Source organism: Cervus elaphus, chromosome 20, assembly GCF_910594005.1.
Source record: "Cervus elaphus chromosome 20, mCerEla1.1, whole genome shotgun sequence".
Lineage (NCBI taxonomy): Eukaryota > Metazoa > Chordata > Mammalia > Artiodactyla > Cervidae > Cervus > Cervus elaphus.
Genome location: NC_057834.1, coordinates 38,145,866 through 38,170,903, shown reverse-complemented (window position 1 = coordinate 38,170,903; position 25,038 = coordinate 38,145,866). Strand labels below are relative to the sequence as shown.

The 25,038-nt window shown below is 39.2% G+C and overlaps 1 protein-coding gene across 5 annotated transcripts in view; it reads right to left on the bottom strand.

The window, feature by feature from the left end:
- GON4L (gon-4 like) overlaps positions 1-25,038 on the bottom strand; it is an 86,312-nt gene that overhangs the window by 21,526 nt on the left and 39,748 nt on the right. For all 5 annotated transcript variants that reach the window (XM_043877239.1, XM_043877242.1, XM_043877243.1 and 2 more), the window contains exons 11-18: positions 23,252-23,444; positions 16,305-16,406; positions 7,672-7,712; positions 6,983-7,086; positions 4,056-4,257; positions 3,422-3,508; positions 2,198-2,369; positions 442-586 (exon numbers count right to left, since the gene is read on the bottom strand). In XM_043877239.1, coding sequence (XP_043733174.1) covers positions 442-586; positions 2,198-2,369; positions 3,422-3,508; positions 4,056-4,257; positions 6,983-7,086; positions 7,672-7,712; positions 16,305-16,406; positions 23,252-23,444 — 1,046 coding nt within the window. The remainder of the gene's footprint in view (positions 1-441; positions 587-2,197; positions 2,370-3,421; positions 3,509-4,055; positions 4,258-6,982; positions 7,087-7,671; positions 7,713-16,304; positions 16,407-23,251; positions 23,445-25,038) is intronic.

The following is a 25,038-nucleotide window of genomic DNA, read 5'->3' as shown; positions in this document are numbered from 1 at the left end:
ATACTGCCTAGAAGGACAATACACAGAGACAAAAAAAAAAGACAATGCTACAGCATGGAATGCAGAAAAAAAGGTCATGAATATATTAAGTTAAAAAAAGCAAACAAAATTATACTTAAATTGCCAACAGTTACATAAGAAATACAGAGAGAAAAATTATTGTGTAAGGGTTGTCAGGATAATGGATAAAAATGTTTTCCTTGAAAATTATCCACTAACAGGATTATGAGGTTAGTTTTTACTATAAAAGACAAAAAACAACTTAAAATGTTTCCAAAACGTGTATGCCATCCCCTAAAAAGAGCTGTATTTGGCACTGCTGGAACACGCACATACTACAGACCTATGTCCATCTACACTGCTTTCCTTTGTGTCCATTCCTTATTATACAGGTCTTCTCAGTGTATTTTGTACTTTTATCCCCACCCAGTAAATCCTTACTTGTCTTCTGCTTTGGTGAAGAAAATCTTATCCTGGGGATTCTTGGCCTTCAGAGAACACACTGGAAGTAACTCTGGATACATGAAAACCTTGCTAGTGGCTAGGATCCAAGCCACTTGCTTTGGCAAACAGGGCAATTTACAGGCTATAAGAAAAAAATGCATAATAAATGAAACTCCAGAACAAAAGAGGGCTTCACAAAAGCTTCCGAATGCATCTTGGCATTTAAAGAGAGCCAACCCTACCTAACGTGATGCCCTTCCATACACACACCCACCTCCCAAAAGTCTCCACAATCATTCTCAATCTAACATGTACCTAAACGTTAAAAATTGATTGTCTTTTTGCTTCCTATGTGGAACACTTAACACACTAAGTAACAAAAACACTTATAAAGTACCAAGTAATACCTGGCAGATAGTATATGCTCAAAAAATTTTTACCTCCTTCCCCCTTCAACAATGCATTCTTCCAGGATAAGATTCCAACTTCTTTAATCTCCCTCACAAATCTGGTATTCCAAATTTTTATCTGATTCTTACTTAACTTTCATTAAATTCTCCCAGATTCCTCATGAGGTTGGGAACAAAATAAACCATAAAGAGGATGAGACTATTCAGTCTCATTCATTTCTATCTTGCTGTCTAAGCCTCTCAATTCCAGGCATTTCTGTCTTTCCAGAGATAAATACCTCTAGAGCCATATTTCTGCTTGCAGAAATGTTATTTTTATATCCCCAGAAGAAAAACACAAGACACTACACAGGTAACTTATAACTATGCACGCACACTCAGTTGCATCCAACTCTTTGCAATCCTATCACTGTAGCCCGCTAGGCTCCTCTCATCAAAGGATTCTCCAACGCAAGAATACTGGAATGGGTTGCCATTTCCCACTCCAGGAGATCTTCTCGACCCAGGAACTGAACCTGCATCTCCACTGGCAGGCTGATTCTTTACCACAGACCCACCTTCAAAGCCCAAGTTATAACTGTAGTCTGGTGTTAAGTTTTCATTACCAACATATAACTAAAAAAGTACTCTGTGTCTATCACATAATGCCCTTAAATTCAACTATATTCTATTGAATTGTAAGAGTCAGGGATTTAAAATCAAATCTAAAGACAAATCCAAACCCAGACCAAACCACAACTAATTTGCTAAACTAGGAACAAATCAGAAACAAATATTTCATTTAACGGAATGGCAAATATTTACTTAAAACTACTAAACCAATGAATGGTAGAAATCAAACCTGGAAATTTCTTTAAAATACTGAACAGGCAAATGTACGACATTTTTACTTTGTTCCTAACTCCCAAGTCAACATAATTGGAAATACTACTATAATCATGGGAAATAAAATGATCTTAATGAAGAAGAGAGTAAAAACCTTATAAACACAACCTGACTTTACCACTTGACTTTCGTCTTTATCTTGATACCAGTCTGTCTTGACCTGACTCCTAATACTTACCCTCATATCTATTTAAGTCCAATTATTAGCAATGAGTGCCACATCTCTACCTCCCACACCCCTGTCCTGTTCACTGACTCCATCCTCTACTTAAACCCAAGTATTATTACCTAGTTCTAGAATTTAGGTAATGAACACACAGGAAGGATAAGAGAGAGAAGGAAGAAACTACAAATACCCTGTCTCCTCCAACCCTAGGAAATTATCCCCAGGAAATGATCTGTGGGGTAAGACGAACACCTCGCACTGCAAGTAAAAAAGCAGACCCATCTGTCCCTACCAGTCTTCTTGACAGTTTTACGAGGACTCCAGTCAACGCTGACATGTGTGCTGAAGTCTTCAATAAGCTTCATGGCTCCCATCAGGTTACAGGGTTGGAACAAGGTCTGAAACTTGGGGTTGAACTGATGATGGAGGGCGATGGAGCTTTGAGCAAAGGTTCCCAGTTCTTTCTGGGAAAACAGGACACAAAGGACATCTAAGTTCCAGACAATTAATACCAGTATCCCTTAGCCTCTGAGAGAAAAACTGTCCTTCCTACAATAGGATAAAAACAGATAAAAATCATCAAAAGGACTTTCCTAATTAACGTTTTTCCATTAAGACTGCTCTTCTGATGAGTCCTCAGATGTTTAGGCATCTGTGATACATTAATTTGTTCCTGTTTTATTCTCAGTCTCAGAGGTCTTCAGCCTTTTGGATGTATATTCTAGCTCCCCAGCTGGAATTAAAATCCTCAAGAGTGAGCGCCATTACTTAAAAAAAGAAAATAATAATAATAATAGTTCGTTTGTTTCTCTGAATAACACCTAGAACAAAGTATTTCTCATGATTCCCTGAACACAGTAAGAGGGAAACATAATCTGCTGATTATCCAAGGATGTTCTAACAATGAAGCACCTCAGATTCCAGAGAGAATTACCCAAGAGGCAAAGAATATCGCTATTACTGCCCCAAAGTTCAGATTTTAAAATGTGAATTTTCCTTGGTCATTCCCTGTTGCTCACCGGATCTTATTTAGCTCCCCAATAAGGGAATGAACCTGGGCCCCAACAGTGAAAGCAATGAATCCTACACCACTGGACTGCCAAGGAATTCCTAAAAATTTGAAATTAAAAGCCCTTCCTCCAAAATATTCCAAAATGCCATAAGCAAAATTAATTTTATACATAAAACAATGATATCAAGCTTAATAAATAATGAATTCAATAAAAAGAAGAGAAGTACAAAAGCCTAAGATGGGAGGATCTACAGGTGAGGAAAAGAGCACCCAATAAAAAGGTCTAAGAGAAACAGTCAGAGACAATTGAATACACTCTCTGTCCTTTCCTGGGAAGCAGTAACTTATGTTTTCACAGCAAACACAGGAAATCATACGAATATCTACCAATACAAACAGGAGAGAAGAATAAATGTAGCTTATGATGAGTCAACATCTGTGAGAAATGACTTCCTAACTAACTGCATACACAATTCTTTAGATTAGGGATATCTGAAACCTTACAAGAAATATCCTGGTGGTACTGGCCTCCGAACTGAGATTTGGGTTGGAACTGGTGAGAAGGTGAATTTGCGTCAAGAGCTGAACATGCTGAGGAGGGAAAGAAAATAATACAGTGTGACATGTTATGATATTGTCATCTCAGAAACCCAGAAGACCTTACCAAGATGTTAGTGACTTTATCCTACATGTTTTACTCTGCAGAGAGACTATGAGAACAACATAGTATCTTGGTATAAATGTTTTTTCTCAGATGTGTTCCACCTGAACAAACTGACAAAACCAGGGGAAATTTAACTTCAAACTAGAGGGACTAAGATTATAAAAGAAAAAAAGAAAAAAAAAAACAAAAAACTACTCTGGCAGTTAAGCTGTGAAATTCAGAAAGGATTACTAAAGATTCTTTGAAATCTATCATTCTGAAAACTATCAGAGTCCTGATATGCATTCTGACCTGAGCCATAAAGACATGAACATGGTGGCCTTTCAAGGTCCTGACTGACATGAAGATGCTGTGGTCCTGTGGTTTCAATGGTTACCAAGACACCTATTTCTGACTTTCACAAGCTGCTAATTTTTGGCTTCATCTCAAAACATGAAGATGATCCAATATTAACATTACCAAGAAGAGTCTTACCTGCTGCATCTGCTGCTGGAGCCTCTTCCTCTGTGCTGGGTCTAGAATCAGAGTCTGATGAACCTTCTCCCTCTGGGGTTTATTAACCCTCTCTACTTCCTGCTGCTGTTTGGCTGAAGATTTTTTCATCTTCAGCTGTTCAAGTAGCTCCTTCACGGTGCGATGTTGCTCATTTAGTAAGTTGGCCAGTGGTTCCTCAAACCTATCCCCCACAGGGAGATGACTGGATTTGAATATTTTCACAGATCCAAAACACATCCAGTTTCTTCCTACCATGGGCTAAGCCAGTCTGAGCAACTTCCATCTACTGCTAATCCTCAAGTCTCACTTTAGCCAAGAGGCAAACTCCTAGCCTACCCAAATCTTCTCCCATAGTTGTTAGCACAGATTCAAATAAGATGGTTCTGAATCATCCCCCACCTATTCTTCTACAATCAGTACGCTAAGTAATATACTAATGAAGGTGAAATTAAACTAAAATCTAAACATAGGGTAATGTCTGGATAACAAAGCAGCCAAGGAGCTAATGGGAATCCACGATTTTTGCATCCCACTGACAGTTACATTAATCTGGGACTTATTCTTAATGGTGATACAGAATCTTCCCAAAGCACATCTGTTCTCTAAGCTAGCTGCTACTCCCAAACTGGACCCCAGGTCCAGTTTCTCCTGTTCTCTAGCTCCTATCCATTCAGGCTACCCTGACTTCCTTTCTTAAAAACTGAAAGACTTTCTCGCATGGAGTAGAAAAGGCATAAACTGAAACATATGGTGCCTACACGCATGCTAAGTCACTTTAGTCCTGTCTGACTCTTTGCGACCTTATAGATTGTAGCCCACAAGGCTCCTCTATCCATGGGATTTCTCAGGCAAGAATACTGGAGTGGGTTGCCATTTCCTAACTCCAGGGGCTCTTCCTAAAACATGGATTGAACCCACGTTTCTTGCGTCTCCTGTATTGGCTGGCAGGTTCTTTACCACTAGTGCCACCTGGGAAGCCCTAAAGCACATGGCAGCTTAGATAAATAGCGAGAAGGTGGTTCAAGCATTACCCTACCAAGCATTAGCCCCCTAAATAAATTCCTCCTCCAAGCTTTCAATTGCTACCCTCTCACCCCCACTTCCTGAGAGAGAGAGAGAGACTCTGTTGGGGGCCAAAGTAAGAATCCAAATGCTAGTTCTGAGGGAGAGACAGAATAAGACACTCAGGCTGCTATTCTATGAAACCAGGATACAACCAGCTCAAGCAGCTATGACCAGCAGGTTATTGTAATTCAAAAAATCCTCTAGATTGTAGCAATAGCTAAATGATAATCTATTTTTTTCAATAGCCTCTGAGGATAAAAATTATGTTTCCTTTTACAGTATTTACTGCAAGTATGGGCAGGCACACGGTGAAAATCCAAAGAATGAGATTGTCCTCTGTACAGTTTTACTGAGAACTGAAAACTCTGGATTATCTGCATAACTAGCAGAGGAACAGAAGAACAGAAGCAGGAAAAAAGCTAGATAATGAAAAAGAGCCTGCACCTGATTTTAGCAAGAATTACTTGGATGGACAGTTAATAAGTGGAGCACAGTTAATGCACTTTCCATGTGATATTTTATTTAGTCAAATATTAAGCTAGGTTTGCATTTCCAGCTGAAAAAAAGCAGCATCCGCCCAAGCAGAGCAACTGAATGTCAGAAGGTAACTGAACTGGAATAAGAATTTTTAAGTAGTTATGTAATTCCCAAATTTTAAAAGTTCATACACAGAGGTGACTAGTGAAATGAAATATGTTTACTGATCAAATCCCATGATAAAAAGTGCTCAGGTTCTATTCTGCTACACTAGGATTTTTTTCAATGAAATGTTGGGAGAAGTGGTCAAAATACCAGTAAGATATCTTGAAAATGTTCTCCAAAAAAAAGAGGTAAATATGTAAGGTGACAGAATTATTAATTAACTTCATTGGGGAAATCCTCTGCAATTGATATGTATATCAAATCATCACACTGTGCACTTTCAACGCTTTACAACCTTAGTTGCCAATTATAACTCAACAAACCTGAGGGGGAAAAAGGAACTCTTGAGACTTCTTTTGTGGTTATATTATGGTATTTAATGTAATGGATAATGGCTGATACTTCTGACTTTTACGCATTGGTTAGTATACCTTGTCTTTTTCACTAAATCGCACGTTACCTGAAGGTCTAGCTTTCAGGTGGATCCAGAGCTCTCTAGTTAAACCACGGGACTAATTAAAGGCTATGAGTCCTGGAGTTTTGCTTTGTTCTACCCATGGCACAAACCGTACCCTGACATCTAGCCAGTACCTAATGACAGTATGCTGCTACTCAGAATGGATAACAATAAAGTACAGATGAAATCTGCAAACTCATCACAAATATAGGGGGAAAAATTAAAGCGTCTACCTTCTGGGTGGGACAACAGAAGGGCTAATTCATGTGAAGAGGACAGTAAACATATTTCAGACTCCAGGACATTACTGAAGGTGCTTCATGGTTTGCTCAATTAATACCCTGGAGACTAACAAAGGTTCATTAACTTTTACTAGATGTTAACAGCAAACAGAAGAACAAAAGGGACATAGTGGATATTAAATTTTGGGGTAGCTTCTGTGGCTGGCCACGCAGAGTCCTACACACCTCTCCAGCACCACTCACCTGGAGAAGCTGCTGTGGATGCCAGCTACTGCTTTTCCTCCCTTCCCAAACAGATACAGCTTGGTCTAGAGCTGCACTGCCCCATAAGGAGGAGAATTATTCACTTCACACCCAACACCCCCATGTGGCTCAGCATCCTTATATCAGTAACAGCAGGTAGTCAGGGATGGGAAATTATTAACCAAAACTTCTCAAAACTCCCTCTCAGACATACACTTTTCCTCTACTCCAGGTCTCCAGGTCTTTGGTTAGCCTACCGTAAGGCTTGAGGGGTGTTAAAGTTAGGGCGAGGCTCAGCCACACGTTCCTCCTCTTCTGGGCCGTCATCTTCCATGTTGGAGAATCCCATCTCGTCTTGAAACTGAGGGCAAAGGAAAAGAAGGATTTTCTTGGGGAATGGGCATGTAAAAGTCACTTCAGCAGTGACAGGGGAAAATGAAGAGTGCTTTACAGGACACAGAAAGAGCTTGCATTGGAATCTCTCTCATTTCTGGGCTCACACACAGTTTCACACATCTTTATGCCAGAAAAAAAGTTTCTCAGTCTATCACCTTGTAGTGGTAAAGACACACCACAGATAACTCAAAATGATCAGATTATCTTTCAAGAGAGAAATGTACAAGAAAGGGAATTATCTGTGCTCAGAATAATCTAAAATTAGTTTGAAATCTTTAAGGATGTACCATGTGATAGTTGAAGAGGCTATCTAAAAGCTTAAGGAAAACTTTACTAAGATATGGATAAACAAAGTTTATTAGCTACCAAAATCTCCTGTCATTACATTCTCTCCTGGGTGGACTAAAAGGAGAATGGGTTGGTCAGACCACTGTTCGGGAGAGAGGGGCCCTGAGACCAAAGGACAGAGCTTGCTTTAGAATCCAAAGTTCTTCAGTATAGAATCCAGAGCTTTAGTATCCAGAGTTCTCATTCAAAGATCATTACTCACAGTTTCAAACAGCTCTTCCATCAGTTCATTCACTTCCTTTTCTGCAAAAAAGCCAAACAGTATGTTGTTGGCACATGTTTATTTCATTTTGCAATACAGGGAATGTCAAGAAGACAAAGAAAGCTTTTTTCAGCAAGGCTTTTGACAAAAATCTTCATATGTATTAATATCCATCATTCACTCATTCATTTAAAAACATTTATTGAACAACTATATGCCTTAATCTCTGTTCTAGATGCTCAGATACATGACAGAAACTTACTCTCATGAAGCTTAAATTCTAGTGAGAAAACAAACAAAAATGTAAGCTAGATGATTTTATAATGAGATAAATTCATAGTCTGTTGGTCTATCCTACTGAACGGAATCAAGAGAGAAGTCTCCAGTACTGTGTCAAAGGACTCTATCTTTGGGCCTGAACTATTCAGCAATCCCATCCACAACCTAAAACACACTTATCCAATCTACAAATAATATAAAGCTAAAAGGGATCACCAGACCAACAGATGACGGATTCAGAGTTCTAATTTTCTCAAATTAATTGGATGAAATATAATAGGGATAAATTTAAAGTCTTACATTTAGGATTTTGAAAAATCAGTTTCTTAAGTGCACACAAAGATCAATATGACACAATGGCTCCAAAACAGTGCTTGTGACCAAGAAGGCAAGCATATCACTGAATCACAGCAGAGTAGGATCATCACTGTAAAAGTCCTTCTCAACAGCACATTAAAAAAATAAAATCTAAATGTTGGTGAGGATGTGCAGCAACTGGAACTCTAGAAACAATGTACAAGGAAAGACACTTTGACAAAAGGTCTGGCAATTTCACAGAAAACTAAGTATAGATCTACTTTATGACCAATGATTCCTCCCCTAGAGAGCTGACCCAAAATATATGAAACATTTGTCCACAAAACTTTTAAAGAAAGCTCAGAGCTATCTTTATTCAAGATAGCTAGAAATTAGAAAGAACCCAGGAGTCCATCAACACCTGGGGATTGATGACAAATAAACAAATTGGTATATTTATACACTGGAATCCTACTCAACGATAAAAAGGAAGGAAATTAAGTAATACAAGCAATATTCATGAATCTCAGAAACATCATGCTAAGTGAAAGATGCTTTACATAACAGAATACTATGATTACATAGAATTACATAACATTACATACATAGAATACATAACACATACTATGATTCCATTTACATGAAGTTTTAAAAGAGGCAAGTCTAATCTATGATACAAGAAAATAGAAGTGATTTCACCAGGGAGGATGATGTGGGGACTGATCTGGAGGGACAAGTAGGTGCTTTTTGGGGTGATGAATCTCTATCTTCCTAGGGGTTGAGTACACCCCCTAACAAAGAGGCACGACAAACCTCACTGAATGGTACACTAAAGATTTCTATACTGCAGTATGTATACATTTACCTAAAATCTGTAAACAATACTGAGTTCTAATTAATGATATGCATGCTGAAATGTTTAGATATCCACAACTCACTACGAAATGCTTAAAAAAAAAAGGATTAAAAGATGGATAGAGAAATAGATGGAGAGCTGCATAATTAAGTTAATATATGAAAACTTAACTGCAGAAGCTAGGCGGTGGGTATATGGGTGAGTGTGTGTGTGCTAAGTCGCTTCAGTTGTGTCCAAGTCTTTGCAACCCTATGGACTGTAGCCCATCAGGATCCTCCATCCATCGGATTCTCCAGGCAAGAATACTACGGTGGGTTGCCATGCCCTCTTCCAGGGGATCTTACCAACCCAGGGACTGAACCCTATCTCCTGCAACTCCTGTACTGCAGACAGATTCTTTACTGCTGAGCCACTGGGGAAGCCCGGGTATATGGGTGTCCACATGTTTGAAAAGTTTCATAAAAAACCAGAGGGATGGGATGGGGAGGGAGGCGGGAGGGGGGATCGGGATGGGGAACACATGTAAATCCATGGCTGATTCATGTCAATGTATGGCAAAAACCACTACAATACTGTAAAGTAATTAGCCTCCAACTAATGAAAATAAATGAAAAAATAAATAAATAAAATTAAATTAAAAAAAAAACAAACATGTATTGTGGGAGAAATTTTCTTAAAAATAAAGGCTAATATCCAGAGGAAGGCAATTTGGGTGTTGAAGTGTGGAAAGTCTGACACTTAGAGAACTGAAGAAACTTGGTATGTTTGGCATAGTAAAGAAAAAATGTAGGAAAAGAAACAGTATACTATGTACACTTGGTAGTAAGTAACATTTTTTAGGAACAAAGGAAAAACAGAGAAATATAAAAGATTCAGGTTTAGTAAGGAAAATGTTAATTGAGGAGGTGTTCAAGAGAAGGACACAGCATCTGCAGAACTGATGAACTCCCTGTCACCAGAGGTTCCTGAACAGATTGAAAGGTCACATCAGAGAAGCTATGAACAAATGCTTACGTGGGAGGAAAACATACATAATCACAGAAGCATTCCTGACTCTGTGATTCTAAGCTTTTTTGTTTTTAAATTTTTATCATCCGCATAAGTCCTCTTAAAAGGACTGTAATTAAACATGATAACGTAAGACAACAAGGGGTAGAAACAAAATTAAAATTCTATCCCAGTTTTTACTTATAATCACAGAACGCTATGACTAGAAAGGAGGACCCTCCATTCAGGCATCCCAGAAAAGTCTACTCTTCAGCAAATATTGTTAGCACCATGAAAAACACTTGCTCAAAGGCAATAAATAATACAAAATTCATGAGAAACTCACAGTCTAGCGGAGAAGACAAGAAATAAATAAGCAATTATGAGACAGATGAGCATTTAAAAGGACATATAAAACCATATGGAATACAAAGCAAGAAAGTCAATCCTCAATGAGGTGGATCTCACTGAGAAATTACAGCTGACTCTTAAACAACATGGAATTGAACTACATGGGTCCACTTATATGCAGAGTTTTTTCAATAAATTTATTGGAAAAATGGAAGGGGGTGTGCAACAATTCGAAAACACTCTCAGACAAACCACAGTCTAGAATACAAAACATTTAAGAGAAAGTTAGGTATGTCATGAACACATAAACTACATGTAGATACTAGTCTACTTTATCATTAACTGTCATTAAAATATACACAAATCGACTCTAAAAGTTAAAATTTATCAAAACTTATGCAAACACAGACCACACAAAGTGCCACTCAGAGAAATACAAACATAAAGATTCAGTATGAAATCATAACTGCATAAAATTAACTGTGGCATACACTGTACTTCTGCAATAATTTCATAGTTACCTCCTGTTGCTAGCTGAAGTGCAGAAGCATAGTCATGACATTACAAGAAAACGCTAAATTGCCTGATATGTACCAGAGTCTGTGATCTACAGCTGCGATTTCCCACCATTTCAAGATAAATGAAGCCAGTGTAAGGACCATTATAAAAAAGAAAAGGAAATTCATGAAGCCATAGCTGCAGCTATGCCAGCAGGTACAAAAACCTTGTGCTTTACAGAAAACACCTTTTTATCTCATACTGAAAAGGCAGCTTTTATGTGAGTGCACGATTACTATAAGAAAGGCATGCCTATCTAATATGATTTGAGAAAAAAATAAAGTCATTATATAACAATTCAAAGCAAAAGGAAGGTGAAGTATCTGAGGCTGGAGAATTTCATGCCAACAAAGGATGGATTGATAATTTTAGAAAGAGGTTTGGCTTAAAAACTGTCAAGATAACAGGAGAAGCAGCCTCTGCTAATGCAGAGACAGCAGGCAAGTTCCCACATGGCATTAAGAAAATCACGGAGAATGAATATCTGCCTGAACAGGTTTTTAGTGCAGATGAAAATGCCCTAATCTGGAAGAGGGGGGAAAAAAAGCCACAAAGGACATTAACTAGTAAGAAAGAAAAGCAAACACCAGGATTCAAGGCAGGAAGGGAGAGGCTAAGTCTACTGTTCTGTGAAAATGCAGTCAGGTTTATGACCAGGACTGCCCTTCTCTATTAAGCTGCTCACCCCCAGACCCTTGAAAGAAAAAGATAGAACAGGAGTTACCAGTCTTTGGATATAAAAAAAAACGAAGGCCCTTTCTCTGGATTGGTTTCATTAATGCTTTGTCCCTGAAGTCAGGAAATACCTGGTTTTTTAAGCTTCTTTTGATACTGGACAATGCCCCTGGCCACCCAGAACCCAGTGAATTCAACACTGAAGGTGTCTTAAGTGGTCAACTCGCCTCCGAACACATATCTAATTCAGCCTTGAGATCAGCAGTCATAAGGATCTTTAAGCCTCATTATACATGATACGCTATGGAAAGGATTATCAATGCTACAGAACAGTCCTCGCTGAAGAGAATGTAAGTCTGGAGGAAGGACTGCACTATTGAAGATGCCATCGCTGTTAAAGAAAAACCCAAGAAAGCCATCAAACCTGAAACAATAAATCCCCACTGGAGAAAACCGTGTTCAGATGTCATACGTGAATCCACAGGATTTACAACAGAGCCAATCATGAAAGAGATTGTGAATATAGCCCAGAAAATATGGGGGTAAAGATTCAACTTTTGGATCTTAGAGAAATTCAAGAGCTAACAGACAGCACACCAGAACAATTAACAGAAGATGACCTGATGGAGATGAGTGCTTCCAGACCAGTGCCACACCATGAGCAAGAAGACAGAGGAGAAGCTGTGTCAGAAAACAAACTGATTAATTAGACAATCTGGCAGAAGAGTTCTGATTATTCAAGACTCCTTTTGATTTCTTTTACATGAAGCCTTCATGATATATAGACTCTGAAACCAAAGCATGTAGTGGGGAGAGGGATTGCACCATACAGAAACATATTAGGAGAAATGAAAAGGCAAAAAGTCAGACAGAAATTATAAATGTATTTCCATGAAGTTATACTCTCGGCCGCCCCTTCCTCCTCCACCACCTCTTCTGCTTCTGCCACCCCTGGGAGAGCAAGACCAAACCCCCTTCTTTCTTCTCTTCCTCTTCAGCTGATTCAATGTGAAGACAAAGAAGATAAAGGCCTTTATGAAGATCCATTATCACTTAATGAACAGTCATCATGCCAACAGTTAATAAATTTACCTGTGGTGGATGTGTTTGCCTTTGTGTGAAAATTTAATAATTGTATGGCAAGAAGTGCATGAGATGTTTTTTGTGTCATCATCATTATCATTGCCCAAGTATTAGAAAATCTTGTGCAAGACTTGTATTGAAATGGATAACCTATCCTTACATAGGCATAAAGTGAGTGATATAACATAAAATTAACTATGTGCTAGGGTTTCCCTGGTTGCTCAGACAGTAAAGAATCTGCCTGCAATGCAGGAGACCCAGGTTCAATCCCTGAGTTGGGAAGATCCCCTGGAGAAGGAAATGGCAACCCACTCCATTACTCTTGCCTGGACAATCCTACAGATGGAGGAGCCTGGTGGGCTACAGTCCATGGGGTCGCAAAGAGTCGGACACGACTGAGCATCTTCATTTCACTTCACTATAATTACGCTTTCAAAGAATTACATTATCATACAGTATGCCTCTCTCTTGTAATTAGAGAAACCCTGTATCAATCTATCACAATTACAAAAAATTTAACAGTGTTTCCAATCCTGTTCATGAACATGACTGTAATGTAATGTTGTTCAGGTGCTCAGTCATATCAAACTCTCTGCGACCCCAAGGACTGCACCACCTCAGGCTCCACTGTCCTCCACTGTCTCCAAGAGATGGCTCCAATTCATGTCCACTGCTATCTAATCATCTCATTCTCTGCTGCTCCTTTCTCCTTCTGCCCTCAATCTTTCCCAGTATCAGGGTCTTTTCCAATGAGTCAGCTCTTCACAGCAGGTGGCCAAAGTACGGGCACTTCAATTTCAGCATCAGTCCTTCCAGTGAATATTCAGGGTTGACTTCCTTTAGAATTGACTGGTTGGATCTCCATTCATTCCCAACAGTTCAAAATCATCAATTCTTCGGCACATGGCCTTCTTTACGGTCCAACTCTGACATCTATACATGAATATTGGAAACACCAGAGCTTTGACTATATGGACTTTTGTCGGCAAAGTGATGTCTCTGCTTTTTAATACTTTGTCTCCCAAGGGGCAAATGTCTTTTAATTTCATGGCTGCAGTCACCATCTGCAGTGATTTTGAAGCCCAAAAAAACAAATGTTACTGCTTCCACTTTTTCCCCTTCTATTTGCCATAAAGTGATTGGGAGTGGATGGCAGGATCTTAAGTTTTTTTTAATGACTGTAATATTATGTATTATGTAATATTATGTATAATATTATTGTATGCCATAAAAATTTTGTAACAATTCTTTCATCAGTGTATAGGCAGGGTACTGTGAAGCAATTTTATCAATTACATCAAGCCATCATATTGCTGCTTCTTCATTAGCTTTAACTGTATGGACCTTTGTCGGCAAAGCAATGTCTCTGCATTTTAATATGCTGTCTAGGTTTGTCATAGCTTTCCTTTCAAGGAGCAAACATCTTTTAACTTCATAGCTGCAGTCACTGTCCGCAGTGATTTTGGAGCCCAAGATAATAAAAGTCTTTCACTGCTTTCACTTTTCCCCCTTCTGTTTGCCATAAAGTGATGGGATCTGATGCCATCATCTTAATTTTTTAATGACTATAATACTGTATGCCATAAAATTTCTGTAACAATTCATTCATCTCTAGGCAAGAGTACTGTGAAGCAATTCTATCAGTTACACTAGGCTATCATCAAGCTGTCAGTGTTGTTTCTTCATTATCCTTATACCAGTAAATAAACATGAATTTCTTTTTCACATTATCTTTTCATTTTTCATATCCAGTGCTTGTGACATGTACGTCTACAGTATTCTGTGTCATGTGAGATAATACTACTGACAGATAATTCATCTTGTAAACAGATTAACACAAACGTACATTTGGAGGTATGGATAAAACAGTAGTATAAAAATGTATTTTGTCTTCCTTGTGATTTTCTTAATAATATTTTCTTTTCTCTACCTTACTTTATTGTAAGAACATAGTATATAAAACACATTACATACAAAATACATGCTAATCAATTATTTATTGCTAAGCCTTCAACAGTAGACTACTAGTAGTTAAGTTTAGGGACAGTCAAAACTTCCAGTCAGATTTTTCACTGCACATTGGTTTAGCACCCCTAGCCCCCAAGTTCTTCAAGGTCAACTGAAGAAAGTAACAGACAAACAAAAGGAGAAGGCAAACGTATTCCAAGATGAGAACTAAACTGAAATGCAATCTCCTACTTTTCTGCTTCAAGCAAATAATGTTTCATAACCACCAGCACATGACACTGTGGACCAGTCACTCCTTCTTGACTCTTCCCTTGTTTCTGAAACACAAGACTTTCCTGGTTTTTCTCATACTTTCCTGGACAATCCTACACAGTTTTCTCAAAATCTAAATCCTCAAGCCTTTTTTTTCTACACTTTCTTTTTGATTCTTGGTGCTTTCCTTTCAATGCTTCTTCTAATCTTAATTGTCATAAGATACCAAAATAAATAGAAGACCTTCATAAAGAAAACGGTATTCTAATCTCAAAAATAATATGAAAGACTAACTAAAGCAACAAAACAGAACATCTAAAAGATTGTGCTTACATAATTCTCTCTGCACAAAGACCTACATTATTTAGGTAGGTAATGAACATTTTGGATACTGATAAATCTTTCTGAATAACCTTGTCAAGAGCCAACATTTTACCTTCACCATACGGTGGATATTATCCAAGTACAGGGACTGGCACACACTCAATACAAATCAACAGTTCCTGAAACATGTTATCCATTATTGGCAAACTAGCAATGGAATAATTTCTTTAAAAAAATGACTCAAGCCAAGTTATTATTTCCTATGCCTCCAATCTTGCTCTCTTTACCCACCGAAATCAATACATTAAACTGGCATTAAATCAAAATAATATTTCTAAAATCCAAATCAGTTTCTACTGATTTCCTGCTTAAAACTTTCTGACCTTTCTTTTTTGACAGATTAAAAATCAAATCTAAGGTTCTCCATAAACTGAACATTGCTTAACTTTCTACCACAACTCAGATAACTAAATCAAACTACTTACTATTTTCAAAACACATGTATTGCTGTCTCATAATTTCATGCTCTGCAAACATTCTTCTATTTACAAAATCCCTCTCTGCCCCCATTCACCAAAGCCTTCTTACTGCTCCTCCTAAACTAAGGCGAATCATTTTGTGAGTCTTTCCCTAAGCCATAATGTACACAGGACACTATACCCTCTTTTAGGCCACCAATACATAAGCTATTATTGTAGCATCTATCACTTGGTACTCTAACTGTTTCTGTCTGTATCCCCCTACTAAGCTGACATCCTACAGGCAGAGGTCATGTCTTACTCATTTTGGTACAATCGCTGCCAAATACTGGACTCAATACATGACTGTGCGAAGTTGACAGGATTCCTGAATATAGATGTTAAATGTAAAGAATTACAGAAATAAATAGGCAGAGGAAGCTTAAATGTCTTGAGTGGGCTGCTTCAACCTCAAAACTCTGCAAAGTACACAAAGCTAGATGTGGAGAAGTCAAAAGCAGGACTCATAACACACACAGACTCACTGGTGATTCTTACTGCCCGGTCAGTGCGGAAATCCTCTGTATCTGGTTCATCGAGGTCTTCCAGGAAATTATATTCCGGATCATCATCATCATCTGCTTCATCTAGGAAAAAAAAGTTTCAGACACTTATTCAACTGTAAACTCATATCTCTAAAGAATATTTAAGATGTTCAGCACCATAGGAAATCTATTCCAATAAAAGCACATTTATTCTGAAGTTTTTAATTTTTTTATTTATTTTTCGGCCACACCATGTGGCTTGCAGGATCTTAGTTGCCTGACCAGGAACTGAACCCAGGCCCTTGGCAGTGAAAGCAGAGTCCTAACCAGTGGACTGCCAGAGAACTCCCTATTCCAAAGTTTTTAAACTAATTATTCTTTTTTTCCTCAGTGCCTGTGTATAGATCATTTCCCACAGCCAACTCATCTCACCTATTCTCCCCACTAAGCTAAGTTCCTTCCTTCCTCCAAACAAGACTTAAAGTTCTCAAAATGCAGCGAAAGTCAAAAAAGTGAACATATAATTTATCTCAGTAAACTCACTTAGAGTAGTGCATCTCATTAAAATAAAATTTTTTTGCAAAATTCTTTATACAAAGGCATTGACAGTAAAATAAAAAAAACCCTAATTCACAATTAAGGAATGACTATAATTAAGATAGAAGATACATGCAGAATTTAAGCATTATATACATGATCAATATATACATGACAAAAGTACAACACAATACTCATATAATACTCATAAGCATGAAAAAAATTATATCCCTACAATAAGACTCAGAAATAACTAAAAATACACAAAAAATACTAAACATTTGTTATATAAGAATACAGAAACATGGATATTTTTCTCCCTCATAATTTTCTCTAATGTTGATGCTATCATGTCTATTAGATTCTGTCTCACTGTTCTCACACTGTTGGCAAGGCACAAGTGGGGAAGCTGGAAGAAAACTCAAGGAGTCATAGGAACTGCAGACACGCTATATTCTCTCGTGGCTGACCCAGTCAACACACAGCCATAACGCGGCCTCAAGGGCTTTTCAGGTGGAGCTTTCATATGTTTACAGAACAAAAGTGGCCCATGGCCAAGTGGGTACATCTGACATACATGCACAGTGCTATAAATGATCTCAGCTGCTACCTGATCGTGAGTGAGAGGCCGTGGGGCAAGAAAGCCTGACCATCAGCATCTTGGCTAATCTGCTCTTTCCTGACATTCCACCCCTTCAGGGTCTCTCGCCTCACAATCCACATGCAGTCCATCTTCCACGATACTCCCTTGGTGAGGTAACAAAGACCCACGAACCCACATTCTACAACAGCAGCGGATGCTACAACAAACAGTTACATCCCCAAAGCAGAGCAAAACCCAACGCCCAGGATCACCTGGAACTCATGTTGCAGTCCTTGCCCTCACGGGGCTAGAAGAGCCGCCCATTGCATAGGGAGTGCCTTTACCTTCCATCGCCAGCCCACCACCTGCCCTTGTGAGATGGCAGGAAAGCCTCGACAGGGGCAACTCCACCCCTGCAGGGCTTTTTACTAAGGACCTGCAAAACCACCCACAGGCACCAGGCCCACCCATTCAAAGAGGGATTTCTGCAGCATTCACAGCCCACCCACATGATTCCTTCCAAATGCTTTCACACTTCCAAATCTGCAACAGAGTCAGAAGTTAGTAACACATCATAGCACACATCCTTCACAGTACCCTGTTCTAAATCTAGGACACAGCCTTCACAGTACCCTGTTCTAAATCTGCAAGAGAGGACACAGCTAGATCTAAAGACAGGACATAGCTATTACAGTATACCTTCACACAAATCAGCCCACATTTGCATCTGTGTAACCCAAAAGCGGCCCCTGCCAGCTAGGGCCCGCTTCAGGTTCTTCACACTTTCAAAATGGTGTCTTGTATGCTCTCCCTCTACTTCTCTCAGTAAGGACTCACAAAATCCTCCCACAGGAGGCAGGCCCACCCCTTCAGAGATGGGATTTCTGTGGCGTTCACAGCTCAATCACGAACCTTTATCTTCAGGATTACAGCTCACATCATGAGTTCATGTAACTGCTTGTATCTCTTGCTCTGGGTGCTTCTCACACCTGGTAAACTGCTGCTCCAGTTGCAGCTGCCTCCATAGCTAGTGTCTGGGAGTTCTCCTGCCTTCATCCACACAGTGTGGATGGCGGCATTAATCCATTCTATCAGGATATGTGTTTGGTTAGGCACCCCCTGCATGAGTCACCTAGCGTCCTGCAACCTTTGTCTCAATGAGGGGTGAGTGGTTATACATGCCAACTGTTCTATTTTGTCCCCAGAACAAAAGATATCAAACACTCCTGTGTCCCAGGGTCACAAAAGCTATGCTGCCAAGGGTTCTCCTTGCTTTTGCTGAAACTGCTTACCCAAGTCGACCAACTCCACCTGTGTATATGGGTGATATCTTGTGAACTCAGTCACCCTGGGGGCCCCTTGAGGATGCTCCCCCTGGGCCACAGGGTGCTCATGTTTCACTTTCTGCTGTAAATAGGGCCTTGCTGCCAAGTGGGGACCAAAGGTCTCACAATGTTCATCATCATCGTCCCTCATTACTTCATAGTCCGAGGCACTGGGTTCCTCCTCAAGGCCATGCATCTCTTGTTTCAGCGTACATACGCAAGGTTCCAACTCTTCTTGTCTCTGCAACTGGCACACTTGCGTGGCATCACAGAGGGCACTATCCATATTCACCTTCAAGGCAGTTAGGAAAATCCACCCCACGGTGCCAGCCGCCTTGTCAGGCAAACGGGAACTCACCACCTGTCATGCCTTTTCAGTGTTATCTGGTGAACTACCCACCGCTTCCCAGTCTTCCATCAGGTTCCACACGAAGAGAACTGCGGCCACCTGGTAACACATGTTATGTGTTGGCGCCTCAGGCTCCTCTGCCTCCTGGGTATCCTGTCAACTACGCCGGTTGTCTTGCTGTTCCTCACTGTGCACACTGTTCTCTGAATCCAGGGTAGGCAAGGCGCAAGCAGGGAAGCCAGCAGAAAACTCAAGGAGTCATAGGAACTGCAGACTGTTTGTTCCCTCCAGGCTGGCACAGCAGCCGAAGCAGCAGGCACGCTGTACCCTCTCGCAGTTGACGCAGATGACACACAGCCATGATGTAGCCTCAAGGGCTTTTCAGGGGCAGTTTTTATGTGTTTACAGAACAAAAGTGGCCCATGACCAAGAAGGTACATTGTGACGCACAGTGCTTTAAGTGATCTCAGCTGTTACATAACCATATATTTACAAAACGTGGGGCGAGAGCAAGAGGCTGTGGGGCAAGGGAGCCTGCCCACCACCATCTTGGCTGATTTGCTCCTTCCCTGCTGCTGCTGCTGAGTCGCGTCAGTCGTGTCCGAATGCATGACCCCACAGACGGCAGCCCACCAGGCTCCCCCGTCCCCGGGATTCCCCAGGCAAGAACACTGGAGTGGGTTGCCATCTCCTTCTCCAATGCATGAAAGTGAACAGTGAAAGTGAAATCGCTCAGTCGTGTCCGACTCTTAGCGACCCCAAGGCCAGCAGCCTACCAGGCTCTTCCGTCCATGGGATTTTCCAGGCAAGAGCACTGGAGTGGGATGCCATCGCCTTCTCCGTTGCTCTTTCCCTACAGGCTGCTAAATACAAATTGTGAAGGAGCCAATAAAATACAGAATTGTTATATTAAGGTGAAATTTTTCCCAAGACAACTTTAGATGAGCATCATCTAACAGAACTTTCTGCAAGATTGGAAATGTTCTAATACATATGCATTGTACAACAGTAATCACATGAGGCAACTGAGAACCTGAAATGTGGCTAGCACAACTGAGGAACTGAATTAAAACAAAAACACCTTACCACTGTACAGCCATTAAATAGAAGAGGGAGATCTGTATACATTACAATAGAAAGATCTCTAAATTATATTAAGTGAAAGAAGCAAGTTGCAGATGCAGGATGACATGTATAGTATGATGCCTTTCATGGAAAAAAAGATAAATATGTGCTTGATTGGATACACAGAAAATAGTTAGAAAGAATTAACAAAAACTGAAGAACAGAACTGGTCCTTTTCACTTTGTGCCCTTCTGTAATGTTTTCATTTTTCACAACAAATGAGTATCTTTCATTAAAAATAAACATATATACACACACATCTTTGATTCACCATCACTGAAAAATCTGTACTGATAAACCCCAATCTAACCTGATAATCTTTTTTTTACATTTTTATTGGAGTATAATTAGCTTACAATGTTGTGTTAGCTAATGTGATATTCTTCATTCAACATTTATTATGTTTACAATATATAAATCTGCATTGTTTGTATATAGTTATTTAAATGTGAAGTCTTTTTCACCCATCTATAGGTCATCTCCCCAATAAAAATGTTTTAAATCCTTAGGAATGGAATCCTGTCTTCCTAATCTCTACAGTACTTTCTATGTAAGCCTCTTTAGAGCAGATTCTTTACAAGTGCTGCTGAATAACTTAAGTTCCGGAGAAAGCCTATATCAAATGGATACTGTACACACGTTTGGACCCCCACCTGTTTAGGTGCAAGATCTACAAAGAAGGCTTCTGGTTGTATCATACAAGTGGGCCAGCCAATATTCTCAGAGAATTCATTTGGCAAACATGCTGAAAAATCACTTGGGAAGGTTTCTTCTGAGTTCTGCTTGGCTTTTAGTACCTTGATTGTGGAACCTAACCTCTGGGTCTAATTACTTTGTTGACTGATATTAACACCCAACGTCAGCATCTACCCAGCTGATCTCAATTTGGTGTACCAACTCCTTTAGCAGACCTCTTAAATTATTTTTTGCAAATGAGACTCTTAATAATATGAAGAGCAGATGGTACTAGGAACATATGAAAATAACCACATAATACTACAAAAATAAACCAGCATATGGCTGATCTATGATCTATATCTAGCATGACTTCCTATTTACTAGCACTCATTAAACTCAGCTGGTAGATGTGGTTTCTAAATCTACCCCAGTCACTGGCTTCATATTCCCTTTTTGAAATAGATCCTACTAAGGAAACAAAACAATTCTGTTTTAAAGAAAAGATTTTCACCCTCCCCACTAACCATTATTCCATTTCCTCAATTGACCCTCATCATACTCTTCTATTCCTCCCATGCCAGTGGTTTCCAACCTTTAGGATACACGAGAATTAGATCCCTAGACAATACCCATTAGAGATTCTGATTCAGTAGGTACAGGGCAAGGCCCTGGAATGGAATTTACATCTTAACACCATCCAACACAAACATCCTTACACACTCTGATTCGGATTCAAATTCTAGACACTAACTCTGAGAAACACTGTCTAAGCTCCCAAAATCCTGACAGCCAACCCAGTCTGGCCTTTCCTCCGCAATAGCCAGGATCTCAGCTCTTTCAACCAAGGTGTTAACAATTAAGGGACCAAAGCTGCTGAACTAATAAAGCCACTAATAAACCCACGAGACATAATCTCTATCAATATTTTGTCTTAGCTTAGGTCTAAGGATAAAATGCAGAGCTTGCTTATGAAGTATCATATGCATTTAAAAAATGCGTTCATGCCCCCTGAGACTTCTTTGAGACATGTTCCTAGAAAACTAAACTGGGTTCTAATTCTAGCAGTATAACACATGGATTCTGAAACACAAAGTAACACAATGAATTTCTGAGACTTTTATAAAATGGATAGAATTATCTTTGTCCCTGTTCATTCCTTTCTGCAGAGGTTTTTGAGCCTTGTGAGCCTTGAACTTTGAGATGGGTTGATAGAAAAAGGAAGTGTCAATAAATGAACTTCAAGAAAATTATAAATCTCCCCAAAAAAAGTGACATAAAAAAGCTTCATGTATGTAGATGTGGACATTTTTCCGGGGAGTGGCACATTCTCAAAGGGGTAAAGGAATCATCTGGAAATCACTACAAACTAAGGCAATCTCTCATTTCCTCTGCATTTACAGAAACACTGCACAAAATGATGAGTGATACCTGATTTTCATTATAGTACACTTAAAAAAAATCACCAAAAACAATTTTAACAATCTTTATCTCACTGTTTTAAAGACAGAACTTTTACTTATATTCTAAAACAAATAAGGATTGCAGCAAGGATTCTCACACCACGTATGACTGTAGTCAACGTTGCTTGTGTCTAATCAATTCTCCTTCCCTACTTCTGGAAACACTATCACTTCTTTTGAGTAATTGCTTATCCCAACCACATTGTTTATGAGGTGCTGCCAATCACAGGCCTCCATGCTTAAACAGTCTTCCTATCAAAACCATGCAACCCCAAGACAGTGGGTATGTGATCAAACCAAACCAATCAGAGTTGCTCCTCTGGACTTTTCAAACTGGAGCCTGTAAGGGAGTTTTCTTCTGATGTGGGAACAAAACAAGAAGTGAATGGTGTACTTATGATCATATTTCCAGCCTTGTAGAAAAGTAGGTTTAAGAATAGAGTTGACTGACAAAAAGAAGTAGAGATAACAGCTGTAGAGAGAGAAAGTGGGCCTAAACAGAGCCTCAATTCCACTGCAGGTTTTTCTGCCCTTTCCAAAGTCTGGTTTCATTTGCCCTTCAGCAAGCTGAGAGTTAGGATTCTTCCACTTGCATCAGGAAGAATCTTAACTAACACGATAGTCTTTGAGTAAAACAATGTGCTCTCATGCAATCATATATAAAATTATATGTACATTTATGTTTCAGAGGCAGAATCTTAGCAATCAAAAGATTCCCCAAGAATCTTTTAACAGAAAAAAGGGAGGGGAGACTTAACTACTGATTTAGAGTATATTGTTAAATACAAAATTAAATCAACTGAAAACATCCCTTAAGATTTTAACTAATGAAAATTTTACCATAGAGACCATGGACAGAGAGGACAGTAAATGCAAACAAAAGCAGTTACCTTCATTCCCCACATCATCATTCATAAGTCCTCCCAGCCACATCTTCCAGTCCTCATCGTCCGCTGTATTGGGGTCATACATGTCTGGGGTGATGTCTGGAGCTCGGAGCTCTGCTTCTAGCTGCCCCAGGGGAACATCTTTCAGTGGCATCTTAGAGCGAGTTCGGAAAGCAATCAGACTATCATCCATGGGCTAGACAATGGAGAAGGAAACAAAAATCTATCACTGGATGCCTAACACTTTCAGTTTCTCCAAACTTCATCACATCCTATGTGCTTCTCTTCTTAGCTTAAACCATAAGGTCTCTTCTCTAAATCATTTGGGTTTATTATTCTTCGAAAACATTAAGGACAATGACATCAATTGTTTTTTTATTTTTTCTTGGTTTTTGTTGGTGGTGGTAGTACCAGTCTCTCTCTTTTTTAAAGGTTATATTCCATTTATAGTTATTATAAAATACTGGCTATATTCCCCATGTTGTATAATATATCCTTGTATCTTATAATGACATCAGTTTTAAAACCAAAATTTCAACACCACCACCAACAAAAAAAGAACAAAAAACTTGATGTTATTGTCCTTAAGATAAAATTTACATACCATAAAACTCACTCTTTTAAAGTGCATAATTGTGTAGGTTTTACACTTGAGTGAGCACCACCACTATCTAATTCTAAAACATTTTCATCACCCCCAAAAGAAACTCCATTTTTCCTAGCAGATGCCCCCCATTCTTCCCTGATTCCAGTTTCTAATAATTACTAATCTTTCTGCCTCTATGAATTTGCTTATGATGGAAATTTTATGTAAAAGGAATCATACAATATGAGGCCTTTTGTCTCTGGCTGCTTTCATTTAGCCTGTTTTCAAAGTTCATCCATCCTGTAGCATGTATCAGTACTTCATTCTTTTTTACTGAGAAAAAAAGGAAAGGAATTGAGAAATGTCTATCCATATTTTTCCCCATTGTTTAATTGGGTTGTCTTTTTATGGTTGAGTTATAAGAGGTTCATTACTTATTACAGTATTGTAATCAAAGGTCAAATCAAAGGTCGCAAAGATTTACTCTGTTTTCTTGTAACAGTTTCACTGTTTTAGCTCTTAAATTTAGGTGAGTTATCTATTTTAACTTTTGAGTGTGGTTTGAGGTAAAATCAAACTTCATACTTTCACATATGAATTTTCAGTTGTTGCAGCACCAATTGTATTTTGTTTATTTTCTACTGTTTTTCCAAATTCTTTTCTCATTTAGGTTATTACAGAATACCAAGCAGAGTTCCCTGCTGCTATACAGTAGGTCCCTGTTAGTCACCTGTTTGAAATACAGCAGCCTGTACCTGTCAATCCCAAACTCCCAATCTAGCCCTCTCCCCTACTCTTCCCCCTGGTAACTGTCAGTTTGCTTCTAAGACTGTGAGTCTGTTTCTGTTTTGTAAGTAAGATTCAAAAGGATATATGCACCCCCATGTTCACTGCAGCACTGTTTACAATAGCCAAGACACGGAAGCAACCTAAATGTCCACTGACAAATGAATGGATAAAGAAGATGTAGTACATATACGCAAAGGAATGTTACTCAGCCATTAAAAAAAATAATAATAATAATGCGTACTTCCCTGGTGGTCCAGTGGTTAAGACTCCAGGCTTCTACTGCAGGGGCCACAGGTTCAATCCCTGGCTAGGGAACTAAAACCCCATATGCTGCATGGTGCAGCCAAAAAATTAAAAAAATAAAACATTAGAAAAAAAAGAATGAAGTAATGGGGGCTTCCTCAGTGGTCCAGTA